This window comes from Thermobia domestica, chromosome 9 (genome assembly GCF_964235325.1).
Source record: "Thermobia domestica chromosome 9, izTheDome1.hap1.1, whole genome shotgun sequence".
NCBI lineage: Eukaryota > Metazoa > Arthropoda > Insecta > Zygentoma > Lepismatidae > Thermobia > Thermobia domestica.
In genome coordinates, this window is record NC_137462.1 from 94338398 (window position 1) to 94361929 (window position 23532).

The window sequence follows — 23532 nt, forward strand, 5'->3', positions numbered from 1 at the left end:
AGACGCCACCCACGTCAACCTCATCATTTCGACGTCACTCCGAAGTTCGTTGTCCAGGCCGACCTCATCAGAGGCGATGTCCTCCAAGCCCAGACTCATCAGGATCGAACCCGGCAAAAACTTGAAGACAAAGCGGAAGGCAGGAATCTCTGACTCTAGGTGTAAATACAGAAAACACAAACCTCAGGAGAACGTTTTCCTCAATGCTGACTGCGGAAGCTAGACACGGAAAACAAGATTCAGCGTCTCGTTTGTTTGTCAATCGGCTGCATAAGCGGAAGAGGAAGAGGTAAGGGACTTCTAGGACATTTGCCTTTCATGCTGGGTTTAATAACACAGAAAAGAAAAGTAATACAAAATGCTCTTCGAGCCTTTAGACTACATAAATCAAAAATTAAAAAAAAAATAATAATGTTTTCTTCTGTAATGAATCCTCCGGGGATCGAACCAAGAGACCGGATCCTCAACATTCCCCCCTTCCAGAAAAAGGTGCAGAGCCATCATAGAAAAGACTTTTTCCAATGAATGGGTCGAACCTTGGAACCTGAAAAGGACTAAGAAAATGATTTAAAAAGGGAAACAAACTCAATTTCTCTTAAAAGGGGAAAGAAAAACAAAAACAAAGGCAATGATTGCTGAAGAATGAATCCGGCGACTTGACTTCCTCGTTTGTGTGCAGGTGGCAGCAAGTAATTAGCAAGATAAGACGCAAGCAAGCCTGTTCTGCCCCTCGTGACGAGAATGTGAAGCATGTTGGCGTTGAGCGCATCGTTGAAGGTCACAATATGCCACGCTACTAACCTAATTTCGTGGCAAAGAAGAAAAAGAAAAAGAAAAAAAAAGACGTAAGTAACTTGCATTTAGCACATAAAATATGTAATTGAATTAGTAAACTGCTATTGCAATAATGTAGATTTGTGAATCTTACAGTTATAAGAGTATGATAGTGCATATAAAGACAAAAAATAAGTGAAATGAACAAAATATAAGCTAAAAATTTCATAGCGTCAGTGCATGCGTAATTCGAGTCACATAAAACTATAACACTAAAAATGAAATATAAATAAAATAAAAGTGAATTAAAATACGTAAAATAACATATAATATATATGTGGTAAAAATGAACTAAATTACTATAGCAAGGGAATCACACAAATCCATAAAATAATGCAAGTACGTTCAGAAGGTAGGCGTGTCTATAATGGTACGGGATGCAAGGAAGAAAAATAACAAAGTTTTTCGCTCTTAAAAGGAATATAAGGTATAAATTTTGTAAAAGGAATAAGGTGCTGGAATGTTTGGATAAAAGGCGAGATAGGAATAGAAAAAGAAAAGAAAAAAAAGGGGGAAAATATGAAAGGAAAATTGACCCTTGCACTTACGAATACAGAAGTGGGAGTAGGAGTCGCTCCCCATTGTTCAAGGTTTAATTGATGTCAGTAGGTTATAACAAAATTTGAAGTCCAAATAATTAAAAAAAAAATCTCTAAAGGGAAGAATAAATAAAACACAATTCATAAACGAGTAGCTAAGCTAACCAAAAGAGATAGCAGATGTTGGAGGGAAAACGCGTTGGGAGAAGAGTTTCTCAAACTGCGCTCTGGAAAAAGAAAGTCACAAGATTATTTAGATCTGTGACGTCCGAAGAAGCCTAAAAATAGGCATACTAGCTTAAGGCGGCCAGAACTCGCCACTTGCTGAGAGCTTAGATTGAGAAACGATAGGCCCAAAACCAAAACTGATACTACCTAAAACGCGGCCTAACGTCGGAAATGTAGAGAGATCGGCTGAAGTTGACGATTATCAGTTGAGCTTGAGAGAAGATACAGAGATGCGTGAACTAACAGAAATCGAAGTAACAAGCGTCAAAGTTGAAATTATAAAAATCTACTAAGTAGCAGTGTCCAAGCTTTACTCTGGGTGAAGAACGTAGTAATCCACAAAGCAAATGAACGGGTTCGGAATAACGTGAAGTAAGAATAAACACAGTACGGATGAAATTTTCAAACAAGATATATATATATATATATATTTACTATAACTTCCACCGAAAATATAGGTAATATGAATAAATGTATAACTAACGAGTACTACATAATTAGTATATAACGTATAGAAAAAATTCCAATATCCGATATATGTAGAACATAGTTCATAAGCACAGGCATGTGTGCAAATTTTTCTAGTAAATATCGTACACATTGAGAATAACGTTAAGTAATTCTTTATAATTCTTTCTTCACAGGTGCTAAAATTATCGTCGAGACGGAACTACATGGCCTTAATTCCTTTACATGTCCCAATTTACAATGCATGTTGCATGAATATCTAACAATATGTTCAGAGCTCAAATAAATTGCTACTTAATGCATGTGTCTGTACACAATGCTAACTTGTAATCTCACTAACTGTACGAAGAAGTTAAATCGTCAAATCAAATAAATTAATTCGCAAATAGAATTAATTCGCAAGAAATACTCTTAACAAAAGTAGTCATGAATAAGTAACATAATATCTTACTAATTGGACAAAAGTCCCACGGATTATTGTTGCTCTACTTCGAGTAGCAGTACTAATAATGTTACTTCTTAACTCACAATGTCTTTCTTCTGCAACTAACAACAAAGGCCATCGTCGAAAAGTTTCAAAAACTGGAGTGCGCAGAAAACGAAGAAAGAAGCACATCTGAGCGGTACCATGTGCGCACTGGAATTTAAGGTAAATGCTTCATAGCTTGAATTGAAATCCTCTTCTATAACTCCATAAATAACTAAGAGAAGACTTAAAAAGTAGTGCATGTACATTATAATTATTAAATCAAAATACTATAATATATATGTATATGTATAGGTCTAATGGTATAATAAATAAACAAAAGGCTCACTGAGCACACACAATCATTGAACACAAAGGCGAAACAAAAAAACCTTAGTTTAAAAGTAGGGCACGTAATCGTTAAGGTATGAGACAGGATTCGAAGTAGATACTGCAGGTCGTTGGCTATCAGAAGTTACAGGCGGCGGTAAGGGTAGACTATTACTGCGTTGGGCTTTAATTTTACGTTTAAGGACAGAACGACGTTTATATAGTTTAAAAAGTATAAATAAGATTAACAGCAGTAGAAGAATTTCGATAGCATGTACCAAAATCCACAGCACATCCTGGTCTAAGGCAAAGGACTCTGCATTAGCCTTGCGAATGCACAAAGCACACAAGAAAAAATCATGCCTGTATAGTAGATAGCCAATCGCTAAAGTTAAAATAATGTTCCAGCATATTAGAAATATTGGCACAAAGTTTTGTCTATAATAGATAGGCGTATAAGGCTTAATGGGCGTGACAGTATATGACGACAAATTTAAATGAGGTACAGTATATCTCCAGTCAAGATTAATTAGTTTGGAATTATTAAAAATCTCGTGTGACTTAAATTTTTGATTTAAATGAACAAAATTATTGGCTGTCAAAAAGGCAGGAAATAAATGTACTACTGTAGGCGATGAAATCTGATTGTGAAAACAAGGGAATATCGGTTTAGCGAATAAATGCTCAGAAACTTTTAGTGTAATATCACACGGTAATGAAATAAGTAATGACCCAAATTTACTTTTGCTAGAGACGTCCAAAAGTGAGGTATTTGTGGCAGACACTAATTGTAACGTAGGGGGAGGGTGGGTCAAAACAAAAGTATGGGGCTGCAATTCCAAAAGTTGGCTATGCACATTATCGTGACAAACATATGAACAAGACGACACAATATCGTGGACCGTAGAACCAAAAAAACCTTTATATAAGCATCTAGCCAATTGAGACGAAACGGTAATGTGAGACGGGATTTTACACAAGTTCGAGACTTGTAAGTTACAGGAGAGCAAATCAGAGCCAACAATAGGAAATGCAAACAGCTGGGATTGAAAAATAACATAGCTGGGAGATATACTGATCGAACAAGTCTGATTATGATAGCCAAAAGGAATGGCCTTAACAGAATACAATTTAAATAAAGCGTCCTTCTCTCTCAATGGTACTTTTACATGTGCAAAAATATATGAATCAAAAATATCGCATGACAGCAATTTTAATGTGTAATAAACATCAACGTTAGATATCGGAATAGCCAATAACATATTCTTAAGGTTTACTGATTCTTCTAAAATACGTAATTGATCCTCCAATACTTTGTAAGGGATAAGAACCGGGTCTAGCTTACCCACTCTACAACTCTGCAGGGACGTCTGATATTTTTGAATTTCCACTAATTTTAAAATGTGCATCGAAAGTTGGTAAATTTCTCCGAGTAATGAGAAAATTTCTAGTTGACTCCTATCAGCCAAATTTTGTACTGAATTTGCTAAAACTTTCGTCTGATCCAATAATGTTTTTGAGAAGGTCTCCATTTTCTGAAAGTTTTTCCCAATCTGAGATTGAAACTCGGTCAGGGTTACAGATGCATTGTGAATAAAAATAGAATTATGAAGTAATTGTTCACGAAGTTGAACAACGAGTGACTGAATTTTGTCTTGTTTTTGTTGGTATGCAGATAACTGACTATGGGTAGCTAGTCCGCAGCACCAGCTGAATAGGGTTCCAATTCCATTAAAAATGGAACGGGTATTTCGAGAGTGGACGTTGGTTCTATAAGGTTCGTTAACCGTTAAAAGATTATTGGCTAAGTGTGTATGTAACGCATCCAAACTGGAAGCTAAACTGCATGTCTGAACAGAATAAGAGTTACTGCCATTACAATGTAAAGAGTTAAACAACGAAGAAGCCTGAATAGGTCTAGGAAACTGAAAACTCACATTGAACAGCAGAGGAACCGCATGCTGATACAAAATGTGTCCATGGAGTTCGTTAAAATAAAATCCGCTAGATATAGATACATCTAGGGAAGATGATACAACTGAAATTAATAGGAGAACCTGCAGCGTCTGGAACAAATTAAAATAAAAAAATAACATAGACCAAATGCACAATAATAAAATAAGTCACGTATAACATACCATAGTATGTACAACAATTAAGTGATGTATATAATTATCATATATCTGTATTCGAATATATATATAGTATTACTATTAGAAAAAAAACACTGTATTAATACCATAAGTACATTGAAAAAACATATGTACAACCATCTTAAGATAATGAACGACTTAAACTTTACTAAATAATAAGTTCGCCTTGTACTGGCAACAGATATCTCTATATCTCACTTAAACCAGTAAATTGCTTTATATGTCAAGTCAGAGGAAATATTATCATTTCGAAGTACTAGTCAAGTAAAGTTATCGTCTATTCTTGGAAGAAAACAGTCTAAATCGGTAACATTCAACATGTTGAAAAATAGGTTTCAAAAATCGACTATATCGGTAAGATTGCATGCATGCGTATATGTCATAAAATAGTACTTAAAAATTGTCACATTCAGGATTCCTCAGGAAGGTAGCTAATCTTCCTTACAGAAAATAAAATTCATAGTTAAATATAGGTCAAATCAGTAGGTTTATCATTAAAAAAAATGCACGTGCTAAATAATTATAACTTAAATATATAGAGATAAGATGGAATGTATCTCTCAGGGGAGAAAAAAAAAAGGTCAAAATCATAATAATCTTTTCTTTCTTTGCAGGTAAGAATGGAGAAAGAAAAAAAAATCCAACATCGAGCGCACAACGTCGCAAGCAAAGTAGCCACACTGAAGTTTTACGTAACTATAGCTAAAATATTTCGAAATATGGTTTCTTAGAGAAAGAAAGAAAAAAAAAAACAAATTTCTCTCAGGAATCATAGAAATCCAAAATACTAACATAGAATAAGAGATTTTTTTTTTTGTTCTAACCACACCTTACACTATTTAGGGAAGTATAAGGGAACGTACTCATCATAAATTTGCTTGTTTTCCTTATCAAAAAGACAAAAGATAATTTTTTCGAAGTCGGACAAATTTGTCTCAAGCATATTACGGACAGTTGATAATGCTATCTTTGCTGCTTGCAGTTTGTCAAAACCGAACGCTCCAGTGCCTAAACAGCAGAAGGCGAGCGTTCGACAATTGTTGTCAATAGCCTGTTTCATGCAGTTTGAGTAACACTGCCTCAAAATGCGTTTGTTATTGTCTCTAGGAGCACAAGTAAATAATACATTCGCTGCAGGAAGATTGAAACCAGGCGACATTTTTACTTGTCCTGGTCGAAGTGAACCAAGCTTTTTACATACCTCAAGGAGTTGTTCTCCGGCGGCTCTATGGATTGCTCCATCAACACCAGATCCAGGCGTTAGGGTTTCATTGGCAGCATTAACCACCGCATCGCATTTAAGTTTGGCTATATCTCCATAAAAAATGCTAACTTTCTTGTTAATGTCTTCATTGATATTATAAAGTGGTTTTCTAGTAGGCTTTGGGAATTGCAAAGACGAAACCGTAGGTAATTCCTCCGCGTCAGTAACGTGTATATACTCGATCGGCTCCTTTAAAGTCGACACAAGAGTAAGATGTTCAATGTCTTCTATTTGATTGCTATTGTGAAGATCTTCCTGACGAATACAAGCAACATCAACAGACAGGTCGGTGTCTTCGGGTGGAGGGTCGTCTGGATAGTATGGTTTCAATCTGGTCACGGCAATCGATTCAATTTTCTCCCTTCCTTTTGCTGTTTTATACTTCACAAAGTAAGCGTTAGCATGGTCTTCTCTAACCACAAGACCTGGGCCGAAATAGTGACCTGAAAAAGCTTTGGCATGACCTCGTTTCCTAGTAGGATCATAGATCCATACACGCTGTCCAATATTATATTTGACAGCTACATGGCGATGATTGTATGACTTAGCTGTCGTACAGAAACGATCATACAGTTTGTCCTGGGCTCTTTCCCTAATTTCTTGCAGTGTTGCCAGACGGTCTTCGTTGGAAACGTACAGACATGGTCCATTAATCAAGGCTTGATGTTCGAGATAAGGGTCAAAGCCATGGAGCAAAGAAAAGGGCGAGAATGACGTAGATAAATTAGCGGTAACATTATGGGAAAAGGTAACCGCAGGAACATGGTCGACCCAACTTCCATGGTCTAAAGGGTTAATCTTACGCTTTAACAAAGCCTCTAGATGTTTAATCTGGACCTCTACGAGACCAGAAGTTTCATGCTGCCAGGGATTTACAAACTTGATTTCAACTCCAAGGATGTTACATAATTCTTGGAAAAGCATTCCCGTAAAAGCCGTAGACCGGTCAACCAAAATTTCTTTACAAAGACCAAATCTTAGAAAAACATGATTGTACAAAAAGCTTGCGAGCGTGGCTGCAGTTTGATCGGGAACTGTAGCCGTTACCACATATCTAGTATTATAATCGACAGCAACCACTAAATACTTGTGCCGAAGGGCGTTTGCATCGCTGTAGGGACCCGCGCAATCCAGGGCTATTCTATAGAAAGGTGGGACAGAAGGCATAGTTTGAAGAACTCCGGGCGGTTTCCCAGGCGTCTTCTTGAAGCGCTGGCATACCTGACATCGGCGGCAACGGTCAGCTACAAATCTCTTCATGAAAGGGAAGTAAACAGATCGTAACAGTAATTGGTACGTTTTCCCATAACCAGCGTGAGATGCACCCAACGTGCTTTCGTGTGCAGATCGGAAAACTTTATCCCTTAAAGTCGATGGAATGACTGGCAATAGCTGAATTCCTGACGGATGGCGATGTTTCCGAAATAAAATGCCATCTTTAATTTCAAAACACAGAGCCTGGCGTTCTAGGTTGTAGTCTTGATCCTTACTTCCCTCTAAAAAGGAGATAATATCCTTGAAGTAGGAGTCCTTGCGTTGCTCATCTCTCAGCGTGTCATCGAGTTGGATCGTGAAAACTCTCGGGTCCTCAAGGTTCTTTTCTTCATCTTCTAAGTCTCTTTGACAGTCTACATTTCTTGACAAGGTGTCACATAAAGAGTTCATTTTTCCGGGCACATGCGAAATAGTGAATTGGTACTGTTCCAACTCAGCCATGATGCGTGCGAACTTTGCCACATTCTTAGTTTGACGAAGAAAGGTCAACGAAAGGCAGTCAGTCTTCAAATAAAAATGTCTTCCTAAAAGAAAATACTTGAAGCGACGCAGCGTAAAGATGATTGCTGCTAGTTCCAGATGGTAAGGGTGGTACTTACGTTCTTGAGGACTCAACGCTCGACTGCAAAAGGCAATGGGCACCAACGGCGCATCTTCTTTATCAGTTTCCGGTTGTAGGATCGCTCCGCTCAACGCGTGCAAACTGGCGTCACAGTACACATGTACATCCTTGTTGGGGTGGTACCTCATCAATGTTGGGGCGGAGATGATGGCTTCTTTCATCTTCTCAAATGCCTGTTGTTGCGCAGCAGTCCATTTATAGGGAACCTCTTTCTTAAGTAATCTTAACAGGGGTTCCGCGATGGTCGAAAAGTCCTTCACGTAAGATCGAACGAAGGAACACAATCCTAAAAAACTCTTGAGCTGCTTCTGTGTCTTAGGTCGTTTGTAATTTCTAATAGAGTCAGTAATCCGGTCGGAGATTGATATCCCCTGCTGGGAAACTACGTGTCCCAAAAGCTCTAATGAAAAATGCGCTAGTTTAGTTTTCTCTGGGGAGAGTTTCAATCCACGCTCTCGGAGTCTTTGAAATAACTTCCTTGTTGTAGCAAGAACCTGTTCAAATGAGTCTGCCCCCCAGACTACATCATCTAAATAGTAATAAACTGAATCTTCTTCTAGACCTTCAAGTGTAAGTTTCATTACGTCATTAAGAGCACTCGGACTCGTCACTAAACCCATAGGGAGGACCTTGAAACAGTATTGCCTTTCGCCCGGGACTGAAAAGGCTGTAATAAGTTGACTCCTTTCTGTCAATTTAATCTGATAAAAACCTGATGTGAGATCTGAAAGACAGATGAATCTATGGCCACTGGAACGTTCTAAAATGTCCTGCATAGAAGGTACAGGATAGCTGGATGGAATCACGTGACTGTTGACAGCTCTCAGATCCACAATCAGCCTATAAGAACCACTTTTCTTGCGTACTAGAGTGATCGGAGAGTTCCACGGCGAGTGACACGGTTTAATAGCATCTTGCTTCAAAAGTAATTTGATCTGGTCGCTGACGGCATCGCGAAGATGGTAGGGAATCGTATAAGGCTTTACTGAAACAGGATTAGGATCCTTGAGTTGGATATCGTGCTCGTACCCACGAGCCTGCGAAAAGTCATCGGGAGACCAACTAAAAACATCCTTGAATTCAGCGATAAGGTCATACAATTGCCGTTTCTGATCATTATTCAATTCTGGGTTTACATTAACACGGGTTACGTCAAAGCCAGGTATGTCATGAGATTGAGAGTCAATCTCTTCGGTTACATTTGTACACAAATGCTCACTATTTTTGTCTACAGCAAGTCCCACAACCTTATTTTTCCACAACAAAAATGTCTTGTCTGTAGGGTTAGTTACCCAAATAAACGAGTTAACGTTGTCCACAAAAGATTCTTGAAAAAGAAGGCTGACCACCCCAGGTACAAACTTAAGGGGCTGTAACCACTCCCTAGATCCCACTAAATCATAACATTTCCGGAGGGGAACTCGGACCTTCGAACGAGGCGGTAGCCACGTGGACGACACAACTTTAAACACTGGTTTAATCATGGTTGCAAATTCAGCAGACACATTGCAAATATGTGAAGACTGAGGCAAGGTGGCAGAAGGAATTTTACCAAACCTAGAAATGACTAACGAGCGATCTTTCTGATTCAGATCAGCCTCGTGAGCTAGCAAAAAATCTTGTCCCAATAAAGGGGGGTGCGGGTAGCTAGGGATAATCCTAAAAGGATGACAGAAATATTTCGACCCCACTTGGAATCGAACCAAGGCTATCTTACTAACTGGTAAAGTCTTACCCGTAACTCCCTTCAAAACACTAGACGTTGGAAAAATTTTAGCCTTACTAGGTACCATCTGTGCCGAAATACAAGATATCTGCGAGCCACTATCTAGAAGGATAGGGCTATCCTTACCATTCAATCTAATCACAATATGTGGAAGAGTTCGTTCAAGAAGGAGGGGGACTTTTATACGCTTAGGAGTTGATGGCCCACCATCATCAACCCTGTGAACTAGTTTAAATTACTCAGGCAGTGGGCTGCAATATGGTTTTCCTTCCCACATTTAAAACAAATGATAGGCTTCTTATTCCTACCCTGACTATTGTTATTTTGACTGGTATAACGTGTTTGTTGTTCAGCCTGCTGCTGACTAGGCTGTTGCGAAGAAAAATTACGTCTTCCTCTGTTGTTATTATTATTACGGCGAGGATTATTTCTCGTACCTGCATTCTTTTGCGTATGCTGACCCTGCAACGACAACTGAGTTAGTTGCTTTTGAATATTCGCTAACTGGTCTTTAAACTCGTCCGCTGACAGCTTCGGAGCGGAAGCTTCAGAGGTTAAAGTCCGCGTAGAGTGATCAATCTGCTGACTAGGAAGAACAACATTCCCACGACCTTCATAATTTTCTGGCGGATTCAGCTGAACTGGCGCTTGCGAGAGAAAAGGATTCTGTTTAACAAGTTTTTCGATCGTTTTCCTTTCCAATAAAACTCTTGCCTTTTCCTCGTCTAATAAATCTTGCACCAATTCTTCGACCGTGGTGTAAGTCTTTTTGATCGCAATGCGCATATATTCTGGGATCAACCCATCAATTATGAGCTGAATCTGCTTCTGTACTGGAGCCTCTTTATCGTTACGAAGAATCAGGTTCCTCTTTGCGTAAACATAGGACAATACAGACTCGTTGGATGCCTGTTCCCGGGAGCGCATCTCATGTTCAGTTAATTGAGGCAACAAAGCGTTTTTAAAGGCATCCTTAAATTTATTTTTAAATTGGTCATACGACATGGCTGGGAAATCTGGTTGTTTTGAGATGGTATCAAACCAGTACGCGGCTGGACCCTTCAATAAAGAACCAAGTATCCACTTTTTCTTAAGATCCGGCCAATTGTTAACCTGGGCCAAAACCTCGAACTGGTCAACATAATGGACCGCATCATCCCCCATGCGTCCATAAAACGGTTCAGGTCGTAAGATGTGACTAAGCATACTTAGGTTGTCTTGTTGACCACCAACTGCCATGTCGGATGACAAAGAGGAAGAAGAACTAGAAGGTGCCTCAATATCAGAGATGGAATGTGAAAACCGCAAATTACGCCGAATGCGATCAAAACACTGCCTAGTATAATGAACGCGTCCAGGGGAGGAAGTAACAATAGGCTCAAAATATTCTGTTAAATCTAAATCGTTATATACATCATCACTAATATCACACTCTTGAGCAAATTGACGTAACATAAAAAAACGTAAATACACACACTTGCAAAATCACAAATAATATCACTAAAATTAAAGACAAGTCAGATTCTAACACCAGACATTGTTACCAAATCAAGGGTGGTTGGGTGGGGGAAATTCCAAATTAGTGCTAAACAAATAGGTGGGAGGCAAAATTTCTAAAAATAACGAGAGAACTCACAGAGACCAAACCGTAGGCGCTTCCACCATGAAACGTGACTGGAATTCTGACTTTTCCAGTAACGGAATGAATGTCGGGAAGGTACATTAAGAGTAAACCAATGAGATCTAATAAGATTAATATTCGTTCCAACTAAAATGCATTTTCTAACTTTACACTGCTCATATGGCATACGGCCAAGTTTTATACTGACATGCATCTATCGATAAGATTTGAAATAATACTCAAACTCTTTTTAGAAAATAGCATGGCAAACTTAAGGAAAAGGTAGAGCAAAGGTGATGAATTTCTAGGGGCGAGCTTATACAGCCTGGTGTTCGAATACTGCTTGGCAAAAAAGGTACTTTACCTTAATCTGATGAAAACAATCCATGATTGCGTATCTAGCCAACGCGAGAGAATTACGGAGAAGCTCCTTTGTCAACAATCCAACCACTTCTTCCTTGAGACTCCTCTGTCCGATGGTTTTGTTCCAGTTCCGTTTTTCCGGGTCCCTCCTTCCTGTCATGTGGTCTTCCAAATATGGTCAAGGCGTCTCTCTAGACGCCACCCACGTCAACCTCATCATTTCGACGTCACTCCGAAGTTCGTTGTCCAGGCCGACCTCATCAGAGGCGATGTCCTCCAAGCCCAGACTCATCAGGATCGAACCCGGCAAAAACTTGAAGACAAAGCGGAAGGCAGGAATCTCTGACTCTAGGTGTAAATACAGAAAACACAAACCTCAGGAGAACGTTTTCCTCAATGCTGACTGCGGAAGCTAGACACGGAAAACAAGATTCAGCGTCTCGTTTGTTTGTCAATCGGCTGCATAAGCGGAAGAGGAAGAGGTAAGGGACTTCTAGGACATTTGCCTTTCATGCTGGGTTTAATAACACAGAAAAGAAAAGTAATACAAAATGCTCTTCGAGCCTTTAGACTACATAAATCAAAAATTAAAAAAAAAAATAATAATGTTTTCTTCTGTAATGAATCCTCCGGGGATCGAACCAAGAGACCGGATCCTCAACAATACTTATATTTTCCCATAATCCCAATCACACACTAATGAACAAAAATATCATTTTATACTCTATCTGTTTTTCAAGTAATAACTTGTAACATTCAAAACAGGTTTATATTTATTTTAGATGAAAAAAATCATCCAGATTGGGTGAAGATGGGAAGGAGTTTAATATGCTAATGGCATTGCCTCTTTGTATGGCTAGGCTTATCCTTTGTGTCAAAAAATAACCACTTCTAGGATCTCCTGATTTGTTAATTAAATTTGATCCTAATTCCTTGAAAAACATTCTGGCTTCTTTGCTAAAAACACTCATTGTTTCCGCGGCAAACGCAATAAAAATGTGATCTTCTTTAAGTTTTGAATATTTAGAATGTTTCCGCATACACGCTGTCTCTGCTGTACTTCCCGCTTCTTTACTTGTTGACGTTAAGTAAGATTGGGCAAAAGTATCTACACATATTACATCCCATACTAGACACTGGCCCCTTTTCCAAGGTGTCAAAGTAATTCCATCTGGCCGCTTATTATCATTCCGATACGTTCCTTGTGGCTCTAAATTGTTAAGACAGTCTATACTGGTGAGCGTTCGTTTTATTATTTGATTTAATTCAGTGACGTAAAATTCTCCCTCCACTTTTGATGCAATTTAATGCTTGTAAGCCTTTCCCATCCATCCGACTTTGACACGCACATGTAAATTCAAGGCAAATACTAAGTCCTAGGCGTAAAGCTACACATATTTGACAACAATTAATTTCAACTTTAACAATAAAATGTCGTCTTATGGGGAAATGCCAGACAGAATGTTTGCCATTATCCCGGAGTGTTCGGGATTGTCCCATGGTGTGAAATAAATTATCAAAAAAAGTTTTTTTTTATTGAAAAGTTAATGAAATTATTTTGGGAAATAGATCATTCCTTGGTAATAAGCGTTATTAGCTTTATTAATTAGAATAGTTTGCTATATTTATTATTTTAGGTCATTTATTCTATACTCAGTAATCCTATTTTAGATATCTGATCCTTCATCATAGACTGCAATTTTTTCCGTGTATGATTCCAAGAGTGTTTTACAAATTTATTTAGCCTAGTAGCGTCTATTAGCAGTTAACCAATTTAGTTCAGCCTATTAACCTCATTTTAATATTGGGCTAATAAAGAATACTGTTTTTGGGAGCAAAACATTAATGCGTATTTCTGTAATTTATACTATTACAAATAATGTTTTCATTTTAATGAATATTTTACTTAATGCACTGTTATTTCTAAATTTGTTTCATAAGATTACATTTTGTTTAGCCTATTACTTATTAACTTTCGTTTGTAATAGTTTCAAAGATGATGAGGTCTGATTATGTTTCTCATCAACTTGAGTTATATTTGTAACTATAACTCTTACTAAAGATTTAAATACTAAATAACGGTATAATTTTAATGCATTCCACTTCTTTAGTAAAGGAAAATTTAAAACAAACAGTATGTTCAGTATTAGCCCGACCACTGGGGCAATCCCAAACACAGGTACGTTTTTAATACATTTCACTGATTTGTTGAAAAATATTACTTTTGACTTTCCTCTGCACTTTAATAAACAGGAAAAGCTCCAAGCCTTCTATACACAAGAAATCTTAATTTTATCTCCAAAAACAAAATCGTTATTTATAATCGAAGCTTAAGTGTTCATGAATACCCCGGTCTCCCCTATGAAAATGAATAAAATTTCATAATTCTTGAACCACCCGACCGATCTTGATCAAATTTTCAACATTGATAAGATTCGGACCCGGGATGTTTTCGTCATTTCACTTTGACGGCACAATGTAGGGGAGGGAAAGGGGACACATATGTAAAAAAAAATATGAAAATAAAAGTGACCGTCTTCGTGACTTAATCACGCTGAAACCACCAAACCGATCTTAATCAAATTACCAACACAGATGACATTCGGACCTGCGGTGGTTTTTATCATATCCCTTTGACGGTAGAACTTAGGGCAGGAGGAGGGGAAGGGAGAGATATATAAAAATAAATAAAACTTAATAACTCTTGAACCACCTGACCGATCTCGATCAAATTTTCAAAATAGATGGCATTCAAGGGTGGAAAGTTTTCTTTTATTATTTTCACTTTGACGGTAGAACCTAGAGGAGGGGGAGGGAAGGGAAGGTTAACATATAAAAATAAATGGAACTTTACTCTTGAACCACCCAACCGATCTACGGTAGATCAAATTTTCAACATACATGACAGCCATAAATATTTTTTTATTTTGTATCATATTCAATCATTCAGACAACAATAGCGTCCTGCGCTTGCGCAGGGCTTGCGGGTTTGCTAGTTGTAACTAGTATTAGTATCTAAACATTATTACTAGCGTTAAGTACACCTATTGTGTACTCAAGGCTAATATGACCACGTTCTATTTTTTAATTAACTCGTTCAACCAATATGGCAGCGTTCTATTTTTACTGGCAAGCACTTTTGCGTGGCTTGTTGAGCATGGCCTCAGTGTATAAATGTCGGGCAATATGTTTATTCATGCGGGACATTTCTAATTAGCTCGGCCAGCAAGTCCTCGTTGTATGTTTATTGGTAAGTACATATGTATAGTATACTTGGGGTGAACAATGAGGAGCATTGTGATGAACTCTGTGAACTTGACTGAGTTTTCACTAGCTTGGAACAGGCTAGGACGATGATACCCTTCGACGATAAAACTTGTTACAACATGCATAGGACAATCACCTTGACGGGCCGGAAAAATATGACGCTACTGCAATTGACCTTGCGGTGCTGAAACTTGTTATAACTTGCATAGAACAATAATATCGTTTGATGTTGGCATTGGTGAAAACTATGCATGTGAATACCTTGCGGATATGAAAGTTGTTTGAGGTTTAAAAATGTTTAAGTATAGCTCTTTATATACGTACATACGTGATGTGTATATCTCATATATATATACACATCATGGAGTCCTTTGAGAACGAACTGGTAATTGATACTAACGAAACTGATGCTAACAGTGAATCGAAATTCCATATAGAATGAGAAGTATACGCATTATCAGAAGATGAGTTGATATTATACGCACAAAAGCACCGTCAACTACTGTCTCAGCAACACCGACGGAATCCCTGACAATACTTCGTACGATAACTTGTAATGGAAGTTCATGTTATGTGGACTAGGAATATAAGAAGGACACTATTGAAAACCGAGATTTCGATGATCCATTAAGATGCGCTGATTGGAGACTTGGTGTGTATCAAGATTGGGCTCATGATTGTATACATGTAGATCCAAAGTCATGGAAAACCCGTGCTTGGAGCATAATTGCAAATCCTAGTGTTGAAGATGATATATTTTACGTATATGCATATATATATACACATATTATTGGATTATTAACAAGAGGTAAATTTTATGAAGCTTATTGGGAAATACTAAATGACGTTTAGTAGTTTTATTAGGAAAAGAGAAGGAAATCTGACATAGCATTTTAAAAATGTATTCCAATAGGGCTAGTGTTTCATGTGTTTTATGTATTGGTGACTTGTGTATTAATTACTGTAAATGTATAATTAGGTAATAATTCGATTCATTGTGATATGGGCAAGTTAAATATTCTCTGTGAGTGTTCTCATCTTCATGACACTAGAGCATTTGCAGTGAAGTATCTACCAACTGATAAAATTCTTGCTGAACTATTTGAAGTACTTGAACAAGAACATAGTGAAATCCCATTCATCAACTATATGCGTACAACATGTGATTTTTAAAAAGTACAGAATTTGATGGACAAATTACACCGTTTCCATACTACGTTTATCTGAAATTCCACCATATGCGAATCAGTACATTATCTATAATCGAAGATTTAAAGTGCCTGATAACGAATTTATAATTCGAGAATTTCGTGTAACTGCATGCGATGATACAATAAATTTTCACAGCTTTGTAAAATCATTAATTAAATATAATTTATTATCACTAGGTTGTCAATAACAAATTGATTGGCTTACATGTAATTTACACGGATTAAATTCTAATAATAAACCAGATATACTACACCACACATACGTAAACTTGTATGTCAATTATGTGTAAAGAATGCAAGCTCCTTCTGTAAGGGTATAAAGACGTCTCTTTCAATTAATTGGATAAATCTCTTAATATTTGCATTAGATAATGTTATTGATTTAGGAGGGAAGTATTGTCTTTCATTATTAATGACATGTTTAAATGGATTTAACAATTATTGTTCTTTTGATACTAATATTATTAAGGAATCAGGATGCGCCTATCGTAATGAACAACAGTTGAATTATTGGTGGAAATATGAACGATCAACAGTATTAACTAATGCATTCAACGATTCGTATTTTTATACAGTACATAAATTATTATTAATAATAATAAACTTTTGCAGCAGAATAGAAACAATCAAACGCACCATACTGGTTAGTAGCGACAGATATTTTAATGTCATATAAATTCATTTGTTTCTATTTTCTACGTTTTAACGCCACATAAATTCGTTCAGATTTTCTCGAAAATTACGCATGTGGAACCATTACAATTTGTTCACCTCGATTTGATGTTATGTTTTGGGGCAATATCAGTGTAAAAGGTCACAATTTTGGGTCGTGCCTCATTAACCATACTGTAAACAGTCGTCTTGCTAAGGTTACAATGAAAAACTTGATTAGTGCATATTTTACAATCAGCTTCATGTTAACAGATATGATTATCGTCCAGCATACATTTGTTTAGATTTACAGAAAAAAGTCACTTCACGTTGTCGATCTTTTTGAAAGCATTTTTTAAATGAGGATTTACATTCACTCCCATCATTTGTTAAGTTCAATGAAATTTATCCATTGTTATGTGTTTCATCTTGATTTTTTTTCCATTAGGCACTAATAATTGTAGACTTTACGTATGTAGGAAAGTATGTACACTGCGAACTAGCAGTGCATTGCTATCTGTAATAAGTAGAAAAATGCAACAAATTCAAAATAAGAGGGGAAAATTCTTATCTTATTATTTTAGAAGGATGCCACGATAATTATCGTTTTGATGTAACTGTTATTATTGCATTAATAATAAAGTTATAGTTTTGAATGAAGCAAAATTTGTAGACACCAACATGAAGTATAAATTTACTGTAAGAGAGAAATTGTTTATCTCTGTCTTCACAGATACGAAGAATAATATCGCTTCGAAATTGCTTGACTTCAATATTGAAACTGAATAGATGCTCAGAAAAAAGTACATGTTGTTTGCAGGCAGAACGGTATTATTTTAGACTCTAAATTCAGATGAAAGGACCTTATAGTAAGTGTATCGTAATTAATTTTTGGACTATAGTGGCACAAAATCTGCTTATCGATATATCCTCGAGTAAAAATATTAAAAAAAAACAACCGAAAGCCTATATTACTTTGAAAGGTTGACTACAATGCACCACGCAACTTTGCTCACAAGGATGTGTATTACTCACAACGCATATACCTATCCTATTTTTGTATAACATAGATACTGACTTGTGAAAATGTACGATTATTGTCAATATAATAGAGATAAATAATTGGTTAGCTTACTTTACTTACCTTTAATAAAGGAAACTGTAAGCGATGTTGCAGTGTATCTCTGTATCGACAAATAATTTTGCCATACTTATCGTGGGTTCTATTCGCTTCTTGGACAGAATTAGGTGTCATAAACCAACATTACCAATAGTATACAATAGGACAATAACATAGAGTTGATCTAGCCTTAGTTACATACCATAAAGTAAGAAATCTGACTCGGATAGGTTGATAGGTTCCGTTGCCACAGTTAGCTTTATTATCATAAGACGATACACATACTTAGTGTAAGTCTATCACCTGAGATGTTGCTATTAATATATATTAGTCTCACTTATTAGGCCCATTTACTAAGTGCCTACTACATTATTATCGTTATTACAATTTGTCTCTTATCTTTAATTGCTAGGGCATCGGCTTCAATACGAATTCGCTACATATGAAAAAACATTACTCCTTCTCCCCGAGCATGTTCTAAATCCTGTGGTCATTTCCGCCACACATCATGCTAATTTCTACAGAAAACAATTGATAATCTATGTAGTTGTCTGCAGATGGAAATTAGAAACGTTTATTAAAGATTCCGTAAATGTTTGATGGTGTGATTTAGAAACATTAATTAACTTTCGACAATACAATGTAACAAGATTATCATTCTGGTTAATTGAAGCGTAATCAATATATTGAAAATTGTTTAAAAGTAATTAAATCGAAGAGCCATTGTCTGTATATGTTTTAGTGTTTACAGAAGATGGATAAGTCACTAGTTAACTTACCTAAGAACAAATTACCTTATTTACTCTGAGGTTCAACAAGTATACCATAACACTGTTAGACTGATATTATATTAAGATTGACAGGTCTAATATGATCAAAAATTCCATCGTTCTTGAAGCGAAGTAGAGAAGAAAAAAAAATAGTGTTGAGTCATTTGAAGGACTTCCTCTTTACTTTCAGATTGCCTACCCAATGAAGAGTTCTCCTTCTGTAGGAAAGAGAACGATCAATGTAATGAACGTGTTGAACCTTACCCGTTGAACAGTGAGTGTAGGAAAGGTTGCTTCTGTAAAGAGGGCTTCCTACGTCTGGACGGTGTTTGCATACCAGCAACTGAATGTGAAAGACTTGTTTGTAAGTAATGAGTTTTGATTATATACAATTTGCAATATAAGTATAGCATACATTGTTTTACATTTCATGTGTTCCTCTTAAATTTCTATATTTAATTTCAATTTGGTTAGTTTAGAAACTCTATGGTTCTAACGGTATGAAACTAAGAACACCCATTACAGTCAAAATAAATGAGGCAAACATTTTACAGTCATGTTCGCCATTGTTTGTTTTTTATTTACTTCATCATTGCACATAAATTGTGTAAATCAAGCGGATATGACTGAAGAAATAAGAAAGTAACTGATAAACAAATGGTTATTGTTATAGTATGATTCTTCAGTATGGAAGACTTGAGGTCGATTCCCGGCGAAACTTGATGTGGTTCAGATCCATGTCTTATATAGCCTCAGTGCTGAAAAAAGTAGAACCCTCAATTAACGATAGCGAGTGAATACATTCAGGTAAGACAAAAGGAAAGGGAAGGGAAGGGAGTCGATGGTGCTTCTGTGAAGCTATATTTGATGTTACTGTAATTTAAAATGCTTTGGAAAATTGTGTATATGGATTTAGAAAATGTATATAATATAGAAGTGCTTCTTCAGGATTGGATTGCACGTCAACATTATTTATGCTTCTCTACTCTACACTCCGTACTTCAATTAGAAGTACATTGCTTACATAAAGAAGTTTCTTGGATGCTACTTTTAAATCTTAAAATAATATGTTTTACCTATAGATTCTTGTAAATGTTCACACTCGAATCTTCATTTACTCGATAATAATAATAATAATAATAATAATAATAATAATAATAATAATAATAATAATAATAATAATAATAATAAGTTTAACATTAATATTACATAGTTTTCTAACTTTATCGCAATTGTAATTTTGGCTAAACAAAAACGGAGACCTTTTGATATCTTCTAAAAGAAACTAAACTCTCGGTCATGCAAATGATACACAACATTCTTTACTGCAAACTAGTCAATGATTAACCCTTTTAGATCTAATTCTATGTATCCATATTGTATTAGTATTTTAATGTATGGAAATTTGTAGTGAAAAGTTTGATAAAACACCATGCAAACCAAATATAAAAAATGTCACTCACTTAGCAATGTTTCTTCATTGATTCTTTTTTCATACGGGTAATTCTATAGAACTAAATTAATTTTTTAGTTTAATATCCCACGATATGCTCTTAAGTTAGAGGGGACAGACGATTAATGTAAGTAAATAAATGACAAATTAATTTCTTGTGCTCTCACACCGGAAATCTATCTCGGGAGAACGTGTTCGATTCCCGGTCAGAGAGCACGAGAATTCAATTTCATAATCTTTCACTCACTTTAATCATCCGTCTCCTTTAGCCTAGAGGTCAAAATTCCATAGGTTTTGTGTATATTAAAGACCCTTTCCTATTTCTATCGTTACCGAAGGTTTACAATCTGAAATGACGGGGATTCCATACACTAGTAAGCATTCCACTACATTTATTTTTTAACTTATTTTATTCATTATTAATACACCCCTACTTTCTGTGATCTGAACATTTCGTTGTCAGAAATCCAAGTAAAGATGGGGAAACGAGATCCCCTTCAAGAGTCGGCGCGTGCGGTGACAGCTACAACTCAGATGATTCTGTCAGCAGAGATGACCGTATGCGTGTGGATATTAATCCAAAACTTATCATGAAGATATTCCGTTCATTAGTTTTGCTTGAAGAGAAACGTTGAAAGAAAATAGAATATCGTACCAAATATCGTTTCTAACCCAAAACTTACAAAAGAACCCTGAATCGTACACGTTCAATTTTTAATTTGAGGGAATTCTTGGTACAATAGAAGATGTAAAATATGACCGTGTTTAAGAAAGCTAAGCTAAATTCTAAGTTATAAACTGTAATAATATTCAAGTATACACAATCTAATTGCTAACGTATTTGAATGTTTAAAATGTGGACAATTTTTGTTTTCTTGCTTTCAAAATAAAAAGAAAGAATCTTATGATTATATGAAATTACAAAATAAAATAATAAACACTGGCAAAAAGAATAAAATGAAACAAAAAATACAAGCCAGTTTCTTCCTATCAAAGTATTAATTAATTTGTCAACTTTTAAAAATTGTTGTAAAGATTGAGACAGAAACGAGAAATCTAAATCTCCCTAAATTAATCGAAGTAATTACGTATGGTATATTCTTAAGCAAAATAACTTGTAGTAATCACTTAATCTTCCCAAGAAAATTTTCAAATGCATCCAACTAAAAAGATAATACACTTTTCAAACATCTCAACATATGATGGTTTTACATTTGAGAGAAGGGCTGCGACTCAGTCACCGAAATTATTTGCTAGTTATGCATTTGGACACGACCATTATATTATGCTCACGAAAATCATAATGTGGTTGGCATCACTGTTGACTAATTTGAGCAAAAGACCCAGCCTATAAAAAAAGAAGTAACTGGAAATGATGTATAAATTATATCACAATACTCGTATCTGGAATTATAGTCCAACTGATGTCAATCAAGCATCAGTTTCATTGTTTCTCTGCGTAGTTTTGAACTGTAGTTTGTATTTTCAATATTATTAGAGAAAATCATTACATTTTTGATGTAGAGTAGCCAAGCATTTTTACATTTTACAAAACATAATTTTCATTCTACCATAATATAACATGATTACAAGCAACTGATTGTTGTGGTAATAAAAGTATGTTGTGATGCTATAAGGTATTCTGAAACTGTAGAGTACGTTTCAGTACAGCTTTCATAACATGGCAAAATCTCAGTTTGGCTTGCACAGCTTGTGCAACATTTGGTGTCAGTACACTAAATATATGCAAAAATACGAAGCATTGAACAAGACAACAAGAAGGAAAATTAAAAAAGATGTGAAAAAAATATTGTGAGAACATGTTAGCAAAGCAATAGACAAAAACATTTGGAGAGAATCGAGTCAAAAGCGAACCATAAAAATTTAGAACCTGATGGATCGTAGAAGAAGTAAGAATGATATTAAATTATCAGAAGATTTATATAGATTGAAATAATTCTGAAGATTAGTTGGGGCTTTTAAGCAAAACAAAAATATTGTAATGTTTTCTATGGAAAGTTATAAGGAATTAACAAGGAAGCGAATACAGAAACAAAAGTGAAGAAAAACCCACAGCATACATATCTCTGTATAGGTTGTAAATTAGTCTGGAAAATGGTCAACAATAGAGAACTTACAAATCTATTTCCATTATTCTTCACAAAGCGAGAAATAGTTCACTACATAACGCCCTCCAAAATGATTTTGAATTGAATTAGACGAGACCAGAGAAAGATTTCCTGAGTGGATATAACATTTTGGCACATACAAAAGTTGTAAATTAATTTATTGAGGGAAGTATTAGCCCGAAATTCCAGTGTTTTTAGAACCCTTTAAAATATGAATTCACTGTGTAGAAACCTTATATTTGGTTTCCTCTGGAACAATACTTAAATCATTTAATTTCAAAGCGTTGAAATTGAACTTGTAAGCTAGTCACACACTATATCCTTGAATGCTGCGTTCTTTGTAACGCTGGAAGAGAGCTCCAGTTCTAACATTAGCTCTAGAAGAGAGCTTCAAATATTAGTGATGCAATTAGAAACAGCAAGTCAGTTTCTCGAAACCAATAATGTGCAATGTTTCAGGAAGTTTTAAGGTATTTCAATAGTCAAAATTCTAAAAAAATAATTGTGGTTTATAATATAATAGTTCTATACACAGGCTATATGGTTATATGCAAAATTAAATATTGGTGTAAAACATGATGGCTTGATAGAATTCGATGAACGATATCGCGGTAGGTTTATAGAGTGCCAAATATAACTGGATGTTTGGCACAACGTAAAGTATATAACGTATATACAGGGTGTTAATGAACTACACCAAGAAACTGTAAAAAGTAAATTCAAAATAAGAGAAAAAGTTCATATTAACCCTTTTGAAAGCCCATAGTTTCAGAGACAGGGCTATCGAAAGTCGTGGAAAAGATAAATATCAACAAATTCGAGAAATCGTGCAGCAGGAAGTCGTAAATACGCAATCAGAAAAAATGCATGTTTCATCTATGTGGAATGAGCGTGTAAGGGATTCTTTATAGGATATATTTCCCAGATAAAGCTGGATATAGCTCTCGTGTAAGCTTGGATATTAAGGTGGGCAAGGAATAAGCGTTAGCACCAGTGAACACAGAATGATTCTATGGGAAGTTGAAAGTGTTAGGGACTGCCA

General features: G+C 35.9%; 1 protein-coding gene across 1 annotated transcript in view; it reads left to right on the forward strand.

Moving 5' to 3' along the window:
* The window catches only part of LOC145660938 (zonadhesin-like), an 88329-nt gene that overhangs the window by 57070 nt on the left and 7727 nt on the right, over positions 1 to 23532 (forward strand). Inside the window, exon 8 of the mRNA XM_081726378.1 lies at positions 19099 to 19272. Within this exon, the coding sequence (XP_081582504.1) occupies positions 19099 to 19272 (174 nt within the window). The remainder of the gene's footprint in view (positions 1 to 19098; positions 19273 to 23532) is intronic.